The sequence below is a fragment of the Apus apus genome, chromosome 3 (assembly GCF_020740795.1).
Source record: "Apus apus isolate bApuApu2 chromosome 3, bApuApu2.pri.cur, whole genome shotgun sequence".
Lineage (NCBI taxonomy): Eukaryota > Metazoa > Chordata > Aves > Apodiformes > Apodidae > Apus > Apus apus.
In genome coordinates this window covers 87,796,499-87,816,935 of record NC_067284.1, presented here as the reverse complement: position 1 = coordinate 87,816,935, position 20,437 = coordinate 87,796,499, and the positions used below count along the sequence as shown (strand labels likewise).

At 42.7% G+C, this 20,437-nt stretch overlaps 1 protein-coding gene across 1 annotated transcript in view; it reads left to right on the top strand.

Annotated features, from left to right (window-relative positions):
• PGBD5 (piggyBac transposable element derived 5) overlaps positions 1-20,437 on the top strand; it is a 68,504-nt gene that overhangs the window by 39,509 nt on the left and 8,558 nt on the right. The window contains exons 4-5 of the mRNA XM_051615187.1: positions 9,608-9,788; positions 16,952-17,149. Of these exons, the coding sequence (XP_051471147.1) occupies positions 9,608-9,788; positions 16,952-17,149 (379 nt within the window). The remainder of the gene's footprint in view (positions 1-9,607; positions 9,789-16,951; positions 17,150-20,437) is intronic.

Below are 20,437 nucleotides of genomic sequence, written 5' to 3'. Positions count from 1 at the left end.
GTTAAGGACTGACTGATCTATCACCTGTCTGCTGTCAGAAAAAACCTTATAGCACCTGCTTGGATATATGCAGAAATTCTGTAGTATTGTTGGAATTAATTCCCTCCCTCATTGTTTCTACATTATGACGTTGAGGTAATTTTATTCAGGATCTAGTATTACTATAAACACTTCACAAATCAGGCTAATTCAGTTGCAAAAGTCTGAATTATATGTGTGTGTATACATACATATATATACATACATATATATATATATATACATAAAAGGTGAGGTAGCCCAGGCAGAAGAGGGAATGTGAGCTACATATGACTGGCTCTCAGGACTGGAAGGAACCTCAAGAGCTGAATGATGAGCCTGATGTTAAAAAAAAACCTTGATTTGAGGGTAATCACAGTTTTCCCAGTATCTGCTTTTCCTGCGATGAGAAGAATTAGTTGGTTTGTTTTCCTAATGAAACAACTCCTGGTTGGCAGCCTATAGAGCAGGTGTTAATATTGAGTTTTAGCTGTTTAACTCCCCAGGTTCCTCCTGGGGAGTCTGCTTGTTCTCATGAGCAAAACTCTGAATAATTTTTTGTGTGTGTGAGTAAATAGTTCTGTTTGATGGCTCATCATTTGCTTTTTTAACAAATGGTGTTTGGTGGAAAATTCAGCCCAATAAGCCATTCATAGAACAGAAGTGGCATAAAAACCAAATTTTGCTTGTGGATCTAAAAAGGTGCATAGGCTTATTTATGCATAATATAAGTATTGTAGTTATATTAGACTACTTTTCTGTCTTCTGTAATACAGATAACCTGACTCCACCCTCACAGTTAAGTCTCTGCTTTAAGATGGATGCATAATCTGGTATCATATATCTGCTTTGGACTTTCTCAAGCAAAGCATCTTGTTGCAGTGAATAGCTTTGTTGCCAAGTATCTTTTCACAGTCAGCTGGCCAAGTGGGGACATGCAGGAAGGACACATAATTCAAGCAAAGTAAATACGTGTCTACAGCAGCTGGGAACATGAACAAAACCTTTCAGAGGGTTAGAAAGGCTCAAGGAGAGCTGACTCAGGTGAAGTAGACAGCTAAACTTGATACTGTTGCCTTTTTAACCCATGCTTGATGCTGAACATCAAGGTGGCAGCAGCTGCTGCTACAGAAGAGGGCTTGGGCCTTCTTATTTCTTTCTAATTCGGTGACAACAGCAAACTCAACTTGCAGGACCTCAGGTGTCCCTTTCTTCTCCATCTCCTCATTTCCCTCTAATATATTTCCCTAGAGATGTGTTACCACTAATACACTTTTGAAACTAGTATTTTAATATCTTGATTGCAGTTTAAATTATCACAGTAGCTTAGAAACGTTTATTTCTTCCTTAGAGTATTTGCTGAATAAGCCATCCTATTTAAATCAACACTCTACTTGTGTCAGTTTTTATTCCTCTCTTTTTCTCTTGAAAAGTCTGGAGCACTTGCTTATAACAGATATGCATAAATATGATTGGTAGGACTCTTTCATTTTAGATATAGCAATAGGGCTCATGAAAAACTGCTGAGAGTTCCCAAATATCTGATCAGGGCTAGTTATTTTGTCCTGGTAGAACATAATATGCTCTCTCTTTCCTTTCCTGGTGTGCCTCATAAGGAAGGAACATGGACATGAAGAATTGTTATGAAGTGATGCTTAGTCCTTGCATCCTTCCTTCACAGTAAGATTTTCTGGTTATTTTGCAGAAGAAGGAGGAAGCACAGGAAGCTGGTGCCATGCACTGAACCTCATGGGGAGTCAGGCAGGATGAGCTATTCCCATAACTCCTCGTCCTGAACCACAGGCCCGTGCCACAAACATAACCCTAAAGACACTCCCTGACCCAAAGAGTCATCAATCAACAAATGGAAGGCAGTGTGCAAGTGACAGAAAGCACTGCAAAGGGACGATCAGGCAATATTAATCACAGTGATAGGCAGTAATGGAATTAGCTCATCAGCCTAATTGTTTGCTTTAAAAACTGTGATATCACAGTGGAGAAGAGATTACTTTATGGATGTATTTATCCTTTCCTGTTCCTTAGAATTAAATTTGTTCTCTGAGGCTGTTCTGGACATTCTCCCCTTCCCACACCCCTTCCCCACTCCCAACTGTATGGGCTACACTTGCTTTTATTCACTGGCAGAAAGTTATTGCAATCATGCATTTCATTTTTACTTACTTACCTGTGAAATGTGTCACAGATTTATTAAGTTCTTTAGATCCCTGTGCTGGGACTGAATTTGAGTTTCTACCTTCCATTGCTTGCTCTGAAGAAGTCATGAGTCAGAACAGATAAAGGAAAAGGATTGTGTCTTTGCAGCTTGAGTCTTCCCACATAACTGTATGATCTGTAACTTGTGCTGTAGCAGAATTTAAAGAAGGCAACCTGGATCAGGGTGGCCCCTGCCTAAGGGGGTAAGGAATGTCTCTCTCCCTGAAGAGTGGCAGTCTCAGTAAAGGGAGATAGATGTCTGAGTTTGCTCTGCAGATCAGTGGCAGAGCTCTCAGTTGCAGCAAAATAACCCAAACAATGTAAAAATTGTGCTTTTTATAATAAATGCTGTAGTTCATTCTTGATTTCAAGCAGGGTAGGTACAATCAACTTGGATACTTCATAGTCCAATTGATTTGACAGAATAAGAACTTATTTCCAGAATTTAGGGAAACTGAGATGGTGCCCCAAAGAATGTATAATTTCACAACACACCACATAAGTGCATTCAGTCACTGGGAAAGGGAAGGGTAAATAAGCCTGAGTTTTCTTATCAAGGTCAGAGTTGCAGGAGAGTTAGCCATCTGTACATTTGTTTAATAAAGGTGCTCAGAAATGTTGGTGTTTCAGCCTGTTTAAGTTCTGTTTAGAGATTGGTCTGAGCCCTTGGGTTTCTTTAAACAGTGTCCTGATAATTTCTCTGTTGCTGGAACAGTTGCATCTGGAATGCACAGATGTAGCTGCTGCTGCTTAGAGGAGGTTCTCAAGGTTAGGCTGATTGCCTTCATTTGTCAGTTACTGCTGGCTGGAAAATCACATCTGCTTTCTTCCTCTGGCTCCCACCAGGCTCTGGCTTTTTAATATATGCAGTTCTGTATGGTCAGCATCTGACAATCTCAGATGTCAATTAAAAGTCAGTTATCCTCTTGCTCACAGGTATTAAGTGGGAAGATAGGTTTGAGGATGTGTCTGGGCCAGCCTGATTAATTTCTGTGGATTTTGCAATCTTACTAGATGAATGGGAAGAACAAACATTGAAATGTGACACAAGGCAAAGATCTCTCCCAAAGTTTACATGCAGTCCTAGTGTCTATTTTCAGGTGGTGTATATTTTAGTTCCTTTCTGTGATGTGTGGAGTTTCTGAAGAAGAGGAGGGAACTGGAAGAAGGCTGATGTGGTTGAATCAAAGAGTTAGGCAGAGCACTGTCTGTGTGTCAAGATACAGGTAAGCAAGGCCAAAGGGAAGAAAGATTACTGTTATAATTGAGAAGAGAGCCAGACAGTTCTTAGATATTTGAAAGAATAGGAAAGGCTTTATCATAGATACATTACATTTTAACAAAGCTTCTTGACTTAGATGTGGCTGGTCTGGGAGAAGCTATAGAGAGAAGCCAGAGTTTGGTGACCTACAGATTGTATGTTCACCAGACAGGTAAGATGTCCTAGTATCCCCAGTGATGATGCAGTCACATGGAGGAGTGATTTCAGGGGAAGGAAAACAAGGAGCTTTATTTTTAGCCATACTGGTCTTGCATTGTCAACTGTACCAGCATCTCTCTGCCAGTCTTACCATGATCTTACTAGAAACTTTGAAGAACATGTACATGCAAAACAGAGATTTGCCAATCCTCCGCACAGAGATGTTGGCTGAATCCATGTGTTAATGCAGATTGGAATATTTCAAAATAGGAGGCAAATGGAGAAGAAGTGGTGACTGAGGAAAGACCTTTGTAGGAGCAATAGGAAGAGAATCTCAAACTAATGAAAAGGTCTGGTCTTAGCAAGAGTACCATCAGTAGTGCCAACAATTACTGAGGAAGAGCTAGACCTAAGAGCTGGCTGAGAGGAGGGAAAGAGCTGTTGAGAAGCAGGGAAAATAGGCTGCAGAAGATTTGGGATGGCACTGGAGGGGAGGATCTCCCTACAACGATGGTAATGGAAACAGAGATGAAGTTTAGGATGAGAGAGGAAGACAGTGAGGCAGGATCTAGAGAGTGATGCTAGGAATGAGTAGTTGAACATTTGGCTGTGAAGTCTATAGAAAAACAAAGGTTTTTTTTATAGTTATTCAAGAGCCAAAACGTATGACAGTACATTTCTTTGCCCTCTTGCTTTTATAACTGTTTCATCTAAAAACCTGGCTTTTGTTTTGTGCCTGTTTAGGGCCTACCCTTTGTGAGATAGTTTGCAGAATGTAGCCTTCAAAGTCTTTCTTCTGTTTATTACTAACTGGCCCTTTTTTTCCTTCCAAATGTCATCTATTTCATTTGAGAATTGTACCCTGGGGTGCTTCAATTATGTATGAATGTGGAGTATTTGGGATGTGCTTTTCACAAGTGCTTTCAATTTACTGTCTGAGCTTTGAATATGCACAGAATCGCTAATATTTTAGTTTCTAGGGCACTCTTAAATGTGCAGTCAAGATGCAGCTTTTGTTCCTAAGTACTTTTTTTTTCCACCTAGTTTCTAGTGAGACGTTATGAACCTTCCACATGAATTTCCATAGAGTAAATTGCCAGCACAGAGCAGGGAAATTCCTGTAGACTTGTAGCACAGATGTCTACCCAGAGACCTTCCATCCTCTGGTAGCATTCTCTCCAGCAGTCTGACTCTAGCCAGACATACTTGGTTTGAGTTTCTGAATTGACTTTCCTCTCTTATCTGTCAGCATGTGAAATCTCCTGCTTAAAAGTGTGAGTATTTTCTGGTTGCCTCTGTGTAGGCAACCACTCTTTCCAGAACAGTTTGACTGTTTTTCTTGTTTTGCAATAAACATGGTCTTCACCCGTACCCTGCCACTTGGGCATTTATCACGAGCTGATATCAGGGGGCTACCGGCTGTCAGGTGCTTCCGTGACTTCCCCCTGATGTGGAGGGCTTGTTGAATGAGACCGAGGGTCACGCGTGGCGCTGCCTCTCCCAGAGGAGCGGCCGCTGCGGGGCCGTGTTTTAGAGGGTGGTTAGATACACCCCCGCCGCGCCCACACATTGCTGCTGAGACCCATGTTTACGTCACGAATTAATCGGTTTATTAAGGGTTAGCACAAACTGAGGGATGACGCTTAGGGAAGATGTAAATGGCTACCAGGGATATATATATATATATATATATATATATATATATATATATATATAAAAATACATATATAATATATAATATAATATATAATATATAATACATATATATGCAGGAAGAAAGTGTGCTTTAGGGAGGTAATGCAAAAGATCCTGTGCTTTTAAGGCGTTCTCTCCGAGAGGGTTGAGGACCAAAGGGAGGAGGGAAAAGGGAGGAAGCCCGACGTCAGTCCTGCTTAAGAGGTCGCGCTGTGTGTGCGGGTATGAGCAGAGGAGTGTTTGTGTGTGCGTGCGTGTGTGCGTGCGTGCGGGGATGTTCCCCTCTGGCCTGTCCCCGAGGCTCCGTTCCCAGCGGCAGCATTGGTCGGTGGTCCCATCTCGGAAGGCAGGACGGCAGGTCCGTGGTGTCAGAGGGGCAGCCTCTCAGCAGCGGGGGCACCGGCCGCTGGTTTCCCCTCCACTGGCAGCAACACGGGGAGGGGGCTCCGGCCCCGGGCTCGGGACCCCGGCACGCTCGGCGCTGAGGCTCAGGCTGGACCCGGGGCAGGCAGGCAGGGTCCCAGCACCAGTGCCCGCAGCAGGGGGGTGTCCCAGGCAGAAAGCGTCCGAACGGGCCTCAGGGAGGAGGGAAGGGCCCACCTGCTGCACTCGCTCCCTTTGATACCCCCTGACCCACCTGTCCCCTCAGTGTCACTGTCCAGAGCCAGTGAGCGTCCATGAGCCCCACGTTAGGGCGGTGACTGCCAGGGGCACAGGGTGGCTTGTCGCCCATCCTTTCTGTCCCGGACCACGTCTGTTGGTTTGGGTTCAGTTGTCCTTGAGAAGCAAGTCTGTTTTAGTCCCTTAGCTGGGGATAATCAGCAGAAGGCCTGCGCTGGCTTAAAAGACATTTTGTTTAGACTTATGTGGGGAAGAAAAGAACAGTTTCCCACAGGTATATTGACTGATACCTACTTTTGCCTTTGTGATGGGAGGAGAAAAAAGCAGTTGTAGGTGGAAGGAAAGATGAGCCAGAGACTGTGAAGGTTTTCTTAGTGACAGGCTTTTCAAGGGAAGAGACTGCTGTGATGCTGAGACTGAAGGCAGAAGAGAGGAGAGTCTGAGGAACTGGTGTGAAGAGAGAGCTGGTATTGTGTGCACAGGATTGAAACCTGTTGCATTGAAAGTATTTGGTGCAGTAGCACTGCAGTAGATAGAGAGATGGCAGAATTGAACACGTAGCTGTCCTGATAAGAAACAAGTAATTGAGGGATGACTAGAGAAAGCTCTGTTTCTGTCCCAGCACTGCAGGATAAAGAGCTTGTAGTTGCCTCCTAAGACAAATGATGTCATATCTACAGAAGTTATCCCTTTGGTGCTGTAGATCAAATGGATCAGTAGCCAGTAGAAAAGGACATACAGTAAAAGTGATCTCTGCAGATACTCAAGAAGTATTGTTTTGACTGTCACCCACAGAAGCATGGGAGGTTACTGCCAGCATCTCCATCTGTTGTCCAGCAGCAGTTGTCAAGACGACTTCTAGTGATGTTTTGCTGTTGGAACACATGGAAAGGGCACAAAGCTTTAATGTTGTCACAGGGCAAACCAGGAGCCCTGGTGAATGGTTTAAAAAATATTTTTGGGGAGCAGCTTCTGACTGCGCCTTTGAAGCTCGTGCAGCCATTTTCTGGCATTTCTGTGCTTTTTCTGAAGACTGCTAGCTGTTAAATACCACTTCAATGCACTACAGGATAGGGGGGACTGCTGTGGACTTCAGCAGGCAGGATCTTAATTATTTGAAGTAGAAAGAAATAAGTTGGATGAGAGGTTGTGGAGAGAGAAAATAAAGGCCATATGGCATCCTAGGCACTTGCAAGGATGTATGAAGCTATGGCTTTGCCATTTGTCTGTACCCAGCAGCTGTTTCAAAGTACCCATTATACCTTCCAACATTATGCTGCAGTCACCCATCTTCCCAACAGAACTGAGCATGATAAAGCTTTGAATGATCCTTCTCCAAAACAACAAGAATTGTGCCAGGAAAAAAGGGCTGTGCTTGACAGGAAAAGAAGTGCCCAAGAAGAAAAAAAGAGATATATTTAACATTGGAGGAAGAGTAAAGGTTCAGCAGTGGATATGGATGTTTGGGTGAAGGGCACTGAGGAGATGAACAGAGAAAAAGGAGATGAGAATCACAAGATGGCCATTACAAGAACCCTCAAGATAGAGGAAGGGTGCTAGGTGCACAGGGAACTCTGCTAACAAAACCTATGGAGTGTGTAGCATCCTGGTATGAAAATAGTGATACCTCTGTGGTCAGTTGCATGGTGGGCATGCTTTTTAAAGTTGCAGACCCAAACCAGCCCACAGTGAGGGACCAATTGGTGCACTAGCTATGCCAGCACACTGCCTCATCCCTTGGGGGTGGAATCCTATAGGGAACACAAAGTGAGTGTGGAGCAGGACAGGCTCTTGGTTCGAAGCATTTTTATTCTCTGAGCCTTGTAATGAACTTTCCTATATGGAGGAGTGTGTTGGTAAGTGAAAGGTATACATATACAGGAAAGCAATGCTGCATGTTTTGGGTGGTTGAGGTTTAAAGCAAGTTTAACAAAAGCTGGTTGTGGACACATCACTCCAACAAGCATGGCAAAATTCCTTTCCCTGCCCCCAAATACTCAGCAAGTTTCAGCTTTTTCTCTGACGAGTAAGATTTTTCTGGAATTCCTAAAAGAACCAAATGTTTCAGAGCCAAAGTCGTGAAGGCAGACCTAGGCAAATTTTTCAGATAACTTTCATTTTTATGTGTTTTTAAAACTTTACAAGTTCCGTGGTGCTACAGTACTGTTTGAGTGTCTAAACACAGTCTCTGCTTCTTGTCATTTCTCTTTCCAGCAGGTTATCTCTGCCAACTTTTAGAACAATGTGAAGGTCAGATGTCTAGTTCATTTTAATAGGTGTTCAACTTCAGTGAAAGTTATGCTTGTACAATACTGTCAGTGAAATAAAATCAAAGGCTTGTGTACAAAGGAAGGCTTATGTGCTTTCTTCCTCTGCATCACAATGTAGAAGACTCCTCTTCTAGAGGGATCACTTGTAGGAATAAAGGAATAGCTTTACTTCAGTGCCCTTTCAGTTGATGGGTATACTAGCTGGACTGGAGTTAACTGGAGTTAAGCTTTTTTCAGTGAAGACCAGTGATAGGACAAGGGGTAATGGATACAAGTTGGAGCATAGGAGGTTTAAGATGAACATCAGGAAAAATTTTTTTACTGTAAGAGTGACAGAGCACTGGAACAGGCTGCCCAGAGAGGTTGTGGAGTCTCCTTCTCTGGAGACATTCAAAACCCGCCTGGATGCCTTCCTGTGTGATGTACTCTAGGTGACCCTGCTCTGGCAGGGGGGTTGGACTAGATGATCTTTCGAGGTCCCTTCCAACCCCTAGGATTCTATGATTCTATGATTCTATGACTGTGCTTGGTTAATTACAGCCACATGACTAAGGGGCACATGTTGCTGCACTCTAACACAAACATGTATGTGCACCTACAGATGATGGTGACTCTTTTGAAATGCATAGCATTGTGAGCTGCTTGCTAAAGCTACTGCAGCAGGCCACAGGTGAGCCAGGCATTTCCCTATTCGCAGCAGTATATTGCACGGTACTCTGCTTGCTGGCTCAGTCTGTTTTGGTAGGTTGTCTCCAAATCATGACTGAAGTAAAGGATATAAAAATTAGTGCTGTGCCTGGAGAGTTTGATGAGGATGTTCTGGCTGGTCAGGTATGTGTATGGGTGGCCCCTCTCATTTATAGGGTGCACTGGCATTTGGGTCGCAGCTTAGTGGTTGCTGCCAACAGAAGGAAATCTGGATGTTAACTGCAGTGGAACTAATGGTCCACTTCATTCTGGTCACCTTGCAGGAGCCTTTTTTGAAACTGAAGCTCCTATGCTATCCTTTTGTTGGCAGCATTAATGTCTACACAGATTCAGCACAGCACATAATCTCAGATAAGACTTGAGTCTTTTCCTGCTTAGCAAACTGTCTTTAAACTGCACAACAGTGACAAGAACCTCAGAAAGTCCTTAACTGAGGCAGAGGGTGTTGTCTTTATTGGTAGCTGTACCAGCTAGCCTGAGCTGGCTTTAAAGCGACAGCCCTTTGGAAGAGGCTTTAAGATATTAGCAGTTTATGAAAAGTGTCTGCTGTCTTGATTCTCAGCTTGTCTCCAATTCAGCTGAGCAGGTATGTTGACAATTGCATCTGCTCCCTCTGGGTTCCTCATAACCTTCTGACTTTTCTTCCCATTTCTTGTTTAAGATTTATGTCCATCTCAAAGAGGGGAGTGGTGCTGATGGGCTGGATGCTTTGAAGAACAAACCACAGCTCCACAGTATGGTGGCCAAAAGCCTTTGTCAGAATGCCTCTGGGAAGAACTACATCATCTTCACTGGCCCAAGCATTACCAGCCTGAATCTCTTTGAAGAATTTGAGAAGCAAGGTGTGTATCAGGTGACTCACTGGGTTTTAATGATGACAGACCTAGGGACCTTCCTGTCACTGAATTAAATAAACTCCCAAAAAGGGAGTTCCATTCCTAGATTAGCTGGTCATCTCTAACAGAAGATCTCATTAATGAAAAGGTACTATTTAAGAGGATTTTCTAAGTTGCTGTTTTAACCTCCCTCTTTAAATCGTCTTGAAGTTCAAAATGAGGATGTAAAAACATTTTTAATGAGGGTATTTAAAGCCCTTGCTTTTGTTCTTCACCTTAGAAGTATGAGGCCTAATCTCCTGTATGGCCTGGGGGTCTTTTCAAGGGACTTCCTAGCTGCCTGTGATTTTTCTGTTCCCCTTGTGAAAGATTAAGTATAGGATGAATCCTTAAAAGTGTGCCTTAGAAGTTCTTGCTAGTTTGATACCTATTAAAGATGTGACTTCTCTGATGACATTTCATGCCATTATAAAAGCCATAGCATGGTTCACTGTTTTTGCTGGTATAAACATGCCTTGGAAGGACAGTTTTTAGTTCTGAAAGTGTAATAAAACCCTACATTAGCAAAAGCACACTTGCCAGCCGAATGTCTATTGATATGGCAGTGTGGCTTTCCCAACCAGTTTCTTGCTAGTGCAGAGTAATCCCAGGTCATCCTCTCTGTCACACATCTCCTCACCTTGGATGTGGAAAAGCCACGTGCTACCTTGCTTTCAGAAATGCTGAAGAATTGTGACTCCCCTTGAATTGCAGGCTCTTTCACTCTGACAGTCAGTTGTTATAAGTCACCTCTGTGTAACTCTTGGCTCATTCTTCAGTCAGCACAGCCTTTCAGAGTCAGTGTGGTGTGTATAACAGATCCTTCATAGCAGTCAGACCAGAGGCTGCCGTTATGCATCACATAGGAAGAGGCTATGGGGCTCTTTCCCTTTTCAACACACTGCTGACAACAGAGTTTTGCTTTTGCCTTGTTTTCCATTGCACAAAATTAAATCTACCTGGGGCATTGTATTAATGAAATGTGGCCCAAAGCAGTGGGAAAGACTTGGAATTGAGACAATACCTTGATTCTCATTTAAAGTATGAATGCCAGTGAGTTGCACCGGTGCTGTAGCTGAGCACTTCAGACTGTACTGGCACTGGGGGTGTCTCTGGTGAGTTCTGTGCAAGACCTAGGTAAGCTGGAAGCTCACAGAGTACAGTGGATCTCACAAACAAAGCTATGGTTTCCCAAATGCTGCAAACAGCCAAATGGAAAAGTCAAGTATATTTATAGTGCACTGGAGTTTTTCCTCTGAGCAGAGACTGTTCTTTAGTAAATGACTGTTTTCACAGCTGATTATAAGCCTTACAGTTTTAAGACTACCAAAGCAATGATGCAAAATGTCTGTTAAAAAAATGTAGAGGATAACCAATATAATCCTACTACCTGAGATATGTCAGGTTTAAATGTAAAGACTAACAGACAAAAACTTGACTGCTGAGTCGCATCCTTTACACTCAGCTAAGGAAGGATAAAGACTATATTGGTTGACCCAGTTGGGCCATAACCCCAGTGAAAAGATGCATGAACTACTAGAACAGCTGAGTGTTTATTACTTACAGATAATTTTAATTGTTCACAAGAGTGAATTATTCATGGGCTTTAGACTGAACAGATCATTCAAATTAACACTTTCTAGCAGGTAACAAATTCAGTAGTGCCTTTTTAACAGATGTAATTTTGACTAACTATCTGATCAAATATGCTAATGCTATACTGAGATTTCAGTTTGGCTTCTGATTTGTTATATGGCTTCATGAGTCTTTTTATGGTATTCGACAGCTGCCTCCAAAATGAAGTTTCTAATCTGGTTCATGCTCTCACCTTCCTCGGGGTGAAGCTATGGAGTGGGCAGGGGGGGTGAACAGCAGGTTTGTGGTTTTGCAAAATAGCATGGCAGTCCTGTATAAAGAAGATCAAGGGGAGGCTCTGAATGTTGCTGTTTAATTGGGATTGTCTGTGTTTGCCGTGGTGCCCTAAGGGCCACCTCAGAGGTTAGGTAGGAAGCTGTTGGATTGGAAGGACTGTGAGACACTGGGAGAGGTGAGATCCTGGAGGTGTCAAGCAGTGGTGAAGTCAGTAAGAGCCCTGGAAGAGATGGTATTTGCTGACTCTAATGCAAAGTAGCTAATGGATTGCCAGCACCTGCTGGGATCCCACTGTGTTTGCAGTACATCTGGGGACATGCAGGCAGAGAAGGACTCAGCAGAGAGAGCTCTTCCAATGTATCACACAGTCACTCTCAGCAATGACCTTACTGCTTTTTTGGTGTATGGCCAACTAAATCTGAACAGAGCCACAGCACGACCAGGAAGTGTCACAAAAACCTGTTGAAGAGCATCTGTGTTCAGGTGCTCATGACAGTTCAAGACCCATTCTTAAACTGATATATTCACTTTTCAATAAAATTTAGTTGCTGGGCTAGAGCAGGATCAGTGGTAGAATGATCCCATAGAGAACTGAAAAACAGGAGATTTAAATAAACTAACACTTAGCAAGTGTAAACGTTTTGGGAACTTAAATTGACATTTAAGGGAGCTAAATGAAATTCTGGAAAATTTAGAAAGAGGTATCTACCAAAAATACATTATTTCCTCTCAAAATTATTGATGAAAAGGACCTAGGGGTCCTTGTAGCCGATGAGTTGAAGACGAGTCAGCAGCATGCCCTGGCAGCAAAGATGGCCAGCACTACCCTGGGCAGTGTTACCAGGAGTGTAGCCTGTAGACCAAGGGTGGTGATTATTGCCTCTTACTCAGCACAGTTTAGGCAACTCTCCCCCAGTACAGGAAGGGCGTTGATAAACTGGACTCAGTTCAATAGAGGGCCACCAGCTTGACCAGGGGCTGGACCATATGGTCCATAATGGGGATTGAATTGTGCTTGTTCAGCCTGAGAAGAGAAGGCTTCAGGGAGAGAACAAACAATAGCCCTACACTACCCTGAGGAGGTTAGTGGCAAAATGGAGCTGGGTCTTCACAGTGGTGCATTGTGGAAGACTGAAAAGCAACGGACATAAACTCAAACAAAAGAAGAAATTCAGTCTACATGTGAGATTTTTCCCTGGAGACAGTGGAGCAGGATGCCCAGACAGGTTGTGCAGTCTCTGTCCTTGGAAGTTTTCAGGCTCAGACAAGATAAAGCCCTGAGCAGTGCTATCTGACCTCAAAGCTGGCCCTATGCTGAGCAAAGGATGGGACTAGAGACCTCCTGAGTTGCCCTCTTACCTGAATTAACCCTTAATCCATAGGATCCTATGATCTTATTGGAGACTTTTATAGAACCTTAACTATCATTTGCTTTTCCTAAACCTGACCCACAGATGCATTACTGCAAAAACCAGTGTTCTTTATTGCAAGCCTGCTGTGTAGCAATTACACCACATTATACCACAGCAGAGAATTTAATTAAGTAATTTAAAGGGATATTGGTGAACATGAGATCTTTGAAGATACCAAGAGCTGAGAAGACTTCAGAAAGTTAAACAGGGCACTTTGTTTTTTCAAAATCAAAAACCTGAATAGACATCTCTTTATTTTTCAGGGAACACACAAAGCATTTCTTTCTCTGGCCTCTAAATAGAACCGGAAACCTGCACTGAAATGCCCCAGACCCTCTGTTCTGCAAGCAGGCAACTGTCATTGTTATCTGCTGTGACATTAATTCACAGAGCACATTCTTTCTTCCCCCTCTAAGCATTAGTATTGTTCCTTCCAGAGGACAGGACCTCCTAAAGCCCTGTGTCCCATTCTTCCCTTGAACCATATGATCCTCAAAACTCCATTTTGTACTTTCTGAACCAGCAGGAGCAGCTGGCTCTGTCCCACAGTGTCTGGGCCTGGCAAAGCTGCGGGAGTTAGCAGCCTGTGGCACTCCCACAAGCTTTGCAGGTTCCTGCTACTCCAGCACATGTACTAAAGCAAGATCCCATCTCCTTCACACACCAGGCCCCCCAGTTGCCCTAGTTCTGACTTGACCCAGCATTGCATGCAGGATAAATGATTGCAGATCATGTATTTTTGCCTGAACTGGCTTGAGCCTGGTCTCCTTTGCAAATGGTACTGTAATGAAGATGTGGTGAAATGGGCTTCAGCACAAGCTCTCTGGAGCCTGGAGACCCTGGGAGTGAATCTTGGACATCTACACCATATTTCCTCATATTTGCTAAGCTAGTTTAAGGTGTATGCATTTATATTGCAGTTACGGCTTAAGAAGACCATGGGAGGACAACCTGTCTTCATTAACTCCTGTGTATGTGGCAAACACCTGTTGTGATTCTGATTTAATTTCACACAGAAATGTCATTAAGCCAGATGGGCAAAGTTTTTATTACTTCTATTGCTGCAGTAACTGAACAATTAAAAAAAAAATTTACAGATCAAGGGTGACATCCATAATAGGAAATGCTAGTAAATCTGCAGTAGAGTTGCACTGTTCTAGGCTATACAGCAGGAAGGTTACACAGAGTGTTCCTGAAGGAGGACATGGTTACTGTTAGTCTGTATGAGGAGTAAAACATCTACTGAAACCTTTTTGCAGGCTTATTGCCTGAGCTAAAGGAAGGGCTACAGTTAATTATCATGGGATCACAGAAATGGCTGTTGCTATTTTGAAGCTCTAGCACAATAATGCAGTTATTAGCTTGGTTTTATACCATTTCAGTGTTAGAAAGAGTATCACCCTTCAGTGAGTCATAAACTTTAGGCAGCTAAAGAAATTCTTCTTAGGGTTGCTTGTTATCACAGCAGGAAGATCTTAATATTGGCTAGAAGAAAGCTTTCTAAAAGTTTGCTGTGTTAATGCCAAAGTTTGCAAGTACATGTACTGCACTGTTTATGTAGAATAATTTTGGTTGGAAAAGACCTTTAAGATCATCAGGTCCAGCCATTAACCCAGCACTGCCAAGTCCACCACTAAACCATGTCCCTAAGCACCATATCTACATGTATTTAAAATATCTCCAGGGATGGTGAGACTCAAGCACTTTCCTGGGCAGCCTGTTCCAGTGCCCAACAACCCTTTCAGTAAAGAAATTTTTCCTAATACCCAATCTAAAAACCTCCCCTTGCACAACTTGAGGTAATTTTCTCCTGTTCTATCACTTGTTGCTTGGGAGAAGAGACTGACCCCCACCTCGCTACAACCTCCTTTCAGGTAGTTGTAGAGAGCAATAAGGTCTCCCCTCAGCCTCCTTTTCTCCAGACTAAATAGCCTCAGTTCCCTCAGCTGCTACTTATAGGACTTGTTCTCTAGACCTTTCATCAGCTTCATTACTTTTCTTTGAATACACTCAAGGACCTCACTGTTTTGTATCAAGAGACAAAAAAAAGCTCCTTCCACTGGAGTTGCAGTTCCTTCTATATTGATTGTAAGCCTGTTGCCCTCAGGCTTTTGTTGTTTGTTTTTTTTTTTCTGAAAGGAACTCATGGATTTCCAGGGATTGATACATTCATTGGAAATAAATGATGGAATGCACATTTCCTCCTTCAGCATGAAGTTACCCCATTGCTGTGTTGGTTGATCTTCTTCTGACATAAGTGTCTTACTAAATTTCTGATGGAAGAGTCTTAGCTCTTTGTAGACATGCCCACAGCAACTGGACAAATTCACAGATATTAGCGATTTTTATATCAGTATTCCTGTAGTGTACATGGGCTGTTGAGGGGATGCTCAGCATGTCAGCCACTGTATGAATCAAGGACAAAGGCTGCAGCTGCACTCGAGAGCTTTGGTCATTCCAGAAAGACAGAGGCAGAAGAGCCACATATATGGCAACCCAAGAACAGAGATAACATGGTCCGGGGAAGCTAGACACTGTTATCCGACTTAGCATTTCCCCTGTAAGGATATCCAGTTATCACACCTGCAGAATTCTGCATGAGGAAAAATTTGATCAAGCAGACATAGCTGATAGATGAGCTTTAAACCACCAGAAGCCTCAGCTGCCATATGAAAGATGTGCACAGATGTCACCTGCTTCCATGCCCATCTTTTCTTTTTTAATCCAGTCAGTGAGCTAACACAAAATCAGGGAGATGGAGCAAATTTCCATCCAAGATTTCCTTGAGTTCAATTAATTTGATCAAGTAGATCTGCTTCTCTTGGAATGACAGAAACAAGCTATTAGTATTTCACAACCTAATAACAAATTCAAGCAATGTCATTATTGATGTTGTTTCCAAATCTTCTTTGGGCCTATCTGGCTGCACTGAGATGCATTTTGTGATACTAGAATTTATTCATTGCCTCATTCACATATGAAAAGGTCAGGAAGCTGTGAGCAGCAGAATGTCACCTGTTGAGCCTCTGATGTCTTTGCAGGACAAGTTCAATGCTCACTCAACTAGGGCACTATTTGGCTTAGCTTCTTTCCGTAACATCTGTTTTTATTGAACTTGTATTTCCATCTTCTCAATCCTTCTGGCACATGCATTTTTTTAAACCAACCAGTGGTTTCCGTGGTTCTTAATTGCTTAAACAGCATTTCCTTAACGAACTGGATGATGCAGGATGCAAAGGGTAATGAGCTGAAAATCAAGAACTGGGCAGCACAGTGAAGCAGTATGTTCAACCAGAGTTTGTCAACTATGTATATTGTGATTAAAAGCATCATGGGACTCATGTAGGAGAATTTATTTCAGTTAGCATCTAAGATGCTGTAGCTTTACCTGCCTCCCAGAATTTATTCTCGCAGTTAAATGTCAAATACTCTCTTGGACCATAAATTCGGATTTGTTCCATAATGCATATCACCATTTGTTTGGGGTTTTTTAGTCCTATTTTAAACATGTTGTGAAGGCTATTAAACCAATTTTAGATGTTATTGTTGGGAAGATACCTGAATTCTTCTCCTTGTCATCCTTTTATGATGACTGTGCGGGAGGTGTCAATACATTTCAGCAAGAGAGCAGGCTTTCTGCACTTGTCTTGGTTTCCAGAGACATTAATGTAGGAAACAGATATTTGATATTACAGAAGAAGGCCAGTTGGCTAACATATCTGTTGGACTATAAATCTGTAGCACAAGCTCTTTCTCTAGTCAGGTAATTTGGACTTGTTCCACTGCTCTTGCTTTCTGGGTCCCTGCAAAGGCTTGCTGATAGGGGATGGTTTTGTTCATGTGCAGGGATTTACTGCTGTGGGTTGCTGAGTGCCAGGAAGAGTGACTGCACAGGCCTACCTCCATCCATGCTGAACAACCCTGAATCTCCCCAGTCCAGAGGACAGTACAGAATAAGAATGAAAGGAAACATGTCCTTGATCTGCTGGTACAATAAAGGGCACTTTCGTTTTCTGACCAACGCCTATTCACCAGTTCAACAAGGTAAGCAAGATTCCTGCTTCTCATCTGGAAAGTCCACATGCTTTATGTGGTGAGGCAAACTGAGCCACTGGGTTTGATAATAAGCCTGAACAAAGAGCTTGATTGTAACAACCTAGACAGTAGCAGTAGTGATGGCTTCCCCTGTGTGTCTTCCTACAGCTATTCTTGTTTTCCCATACGAAGATTAAAAGCCAGAAGCCTCCTTTGCCTGAGCTGGTGGAGGCAGTATCCTTTTAGGGATAAAGACTGTGTCTTCACTGATGGTCAGAGAAGGGAAGGTGTTTGTTGTATAACACTATAGTAGCCCTATTTGCAAAGCATCCTGCAGGATTGCTGTTACAGAAAAACTAATAAACATCATGATGTACTTAGAACTCTGAACAGATCCTACAATTAATCTTATCCAGTAAAAACTTAGTCACAAACATCTTTTTGCCAGAAGTAAATATGGTTAAGGCTTCCTGTTGTACACTAAATTGATTTTATCAGTGGATTAAAAGAAACAAAGACAGGTAACTTGGATAGTTCAAACAATTGCAAAGAACTTCTTGATGCAGAAATCTTTTCCTTTTCAGAAGTACATAGATGGTTTAAAGAAAGTTTGAAAACTTCTGTAAGATGCAGTATGATTTGCTCTCTGGAATTCGTCTTTCAGTGAAAATATAGTTTGTTTTCTTTTCATTTTTATTATTCAGATTTATGTATAACTGTCTGAAACAAGAATAACCTAAACCTTTAAATGTAAAGCCATCAATTCAAAGGCATCTTGTACACTCATGTTCTGAATCCCAATGTGTGTACAGGCTACAGAAGCAAATTTAAGGTTTTGAATGACTGTATGGTAGGTAATCTGAGAAGCTGACTTAGTGTGTTGTTCAATGTCTTGCCGGGAGTCTCATTACTTTAGCAAAACATGGCTGATCCCAAGGAATTCTGCCAGGCACCCCAACAGAGCAAGGACTTGGTGACTTGGATGGACTGATGTCTGAGCACAAATGCTGAAAATATGTACATGAGGGAAACAGGACACTTCGAGGACCCAGTTGAAGCCAATCCTTGGAGCAGTTTGCTCGCCATGAGGCACATTCACCGTCAGGATTCGTGCTGTTTCCCTTATATACTTCTTTGCTGGACTTAGATTATTCAGGCTGCACTAATTGGACAAGAGTTTCCACTATATGTCACAAGACAGAGAGCCTTTGGTTATAATTCATAAAGATTACTAGAAAAATACTCTGTTTGTAAATGTCAGTGTTAACTGCTCTGTTAAAAGAGAGAGCAAAAGCAGACTCTGCCCTGGCAAGCATCCTTTATAGGCAGCACACACAGCTGTGAGCTGTTGCTCTTGTGACTGACCTTGGGTCTGTTTGGCCATAGATGGGATCATAGGGTTCATGTGAGAGGCAGTTTAACATCCACTGGTTAGGACCTGTGTGTGTGGGATGGGCAGGACCTGCCCAACAGATTGCTCACCAAATGCTGGTTGGGGCAGTTGACATAATTCACAATGAATCAGAGCAGAAACCGGAGACTGGCTTTTTAGAGAGTGGTTGCTGGAGGGAAGAGAGTCTCTAGTGGAGAGCTGGGAACAGATGGAGACTCAGTAGGAAGGCAGGAGACCAGATTGCCTGCCTCTAATCTGGCATCTCTGGAGTCAGTGCAGAAGGCTAGCTTAAACCAACTTGAAACTGGACCACAGAAGTCTTCTCTAAGGCATGTAAATACAGAGAAATCTATCCTCCTTGAGGCAAGACTGTAGTACAGACCTGTGCAGAGCACATGTGTTAAACAGGAAAGGAGGTCTGGGCAAAGGGGAATAAAACCCGTGCAGGGTAGGTGGACAGAGATTGGTGCCAGTGGGAATGCCTGACATTCCAGGGTGTGTGTTTGCACTTGGTTGTGCATAAACGGTGAGAGGGGTGGAAGAGGCCAGGAAGAGAAAATCTTAAAAACAGAAGGCAAGAGGTGGTCAAAACAAAACTTAAGAGATGGATGTAGCTAATGAACTATTTACTGCAATTTAAAGGAAGGTCGAGAAGGTAAATCTTGTCTGTACTCTGAATGCAAATCCCTCCCAAGCCAGAGGCACCAGGAGGGCAGTACACTTGTCAGAGCTGATCTATGAATGCTGTTCTTAGATGCAGCAGGTTATTTATTATGGATGTTTTGAATCAGCATTTCGTAATAACATCATCTCAGATGCTAAAGGATGAGTCTTACTCCTTTAGTCTTGTAAAAATGTCCTGCTTACTCTGCTATCAAGTATGAAGTTTCTACCTAAAACAAAATTCAATGAGTTTTTAAATTTCTCTTAAGCTTTAATTTGAGTTTAATATTTTTCCTTCTGCCTGTATTATAGAAGTACTGAGAATCCAAGCGAGATTGGGACTCCCAGAGACTAAAATGTTACCTTATTCTAAAGCACATGAGGCGTATGCTGGCCCAAACCTTCCCACCTTTGGGCCATGGCTGCATTTTTAAATTTCCACTCTAGGTCTGGTGTCTGCTTTCCCAGCATCTCCATTACTACGTTCTAGAAATAACTACAAACCTTTTTGCTTTCATATGTGGCAGGATGGAGTAGGCACTAACCTCACTTGCTGCACAACAGGATGATTAGAATTAAATCTTTAGCAAAAATTGGTTGAACCCAAGGTCTTTTTAAGAAGGAGCATCTTTCTGAGAAGAGCTTTCAGAGCTGCTCTTCACCAACCAGCTCTATTTAAAAGCCAAACCTACAATGGCTAAGGATGGAAAACCAAGCTTGGGCCACATACACAAGGACTAAAGAGCTGCAAATGACACATTGGCAGCTCACAAGTCACTTGTGGTAAGAGGAGAGATGTTGTGGAGGCATCATCATTGTATGAAGCAGTTGTTTAAGTCCCTGTGTGGCTCTTAGCCCAGGAAGAGCTGGACTAAGGAGTGTCTGCTGACAATCTCGTTTCCTGCAAAACTCAGCTTGTGAGATTGGCCCAGAACTGGCAAGTCTGAGGAAAGAAGCATAATGTTATAAATTATCTTTAAGGATGAGGAAGCTTAGGGTTTTAACTTTAAATTTTTATGTGTCCTATGTGAGACTACATTCAGGGGGTTCTGTCCAAGTATGGTGAGAATGGGGATGGGACCAGAGGACTCTGATGGGAAGATCTTGAACATTAGATCCTGTACAATGCTGCCTGTCTGCAATTCTGCTGAAGAACTGCAACAAAACTAAGTCCTGATAAAAAGCCATATAGCACTTGGAGCATACAGTGCTGCTCTGTTACATTATGTTATGCAATCTCA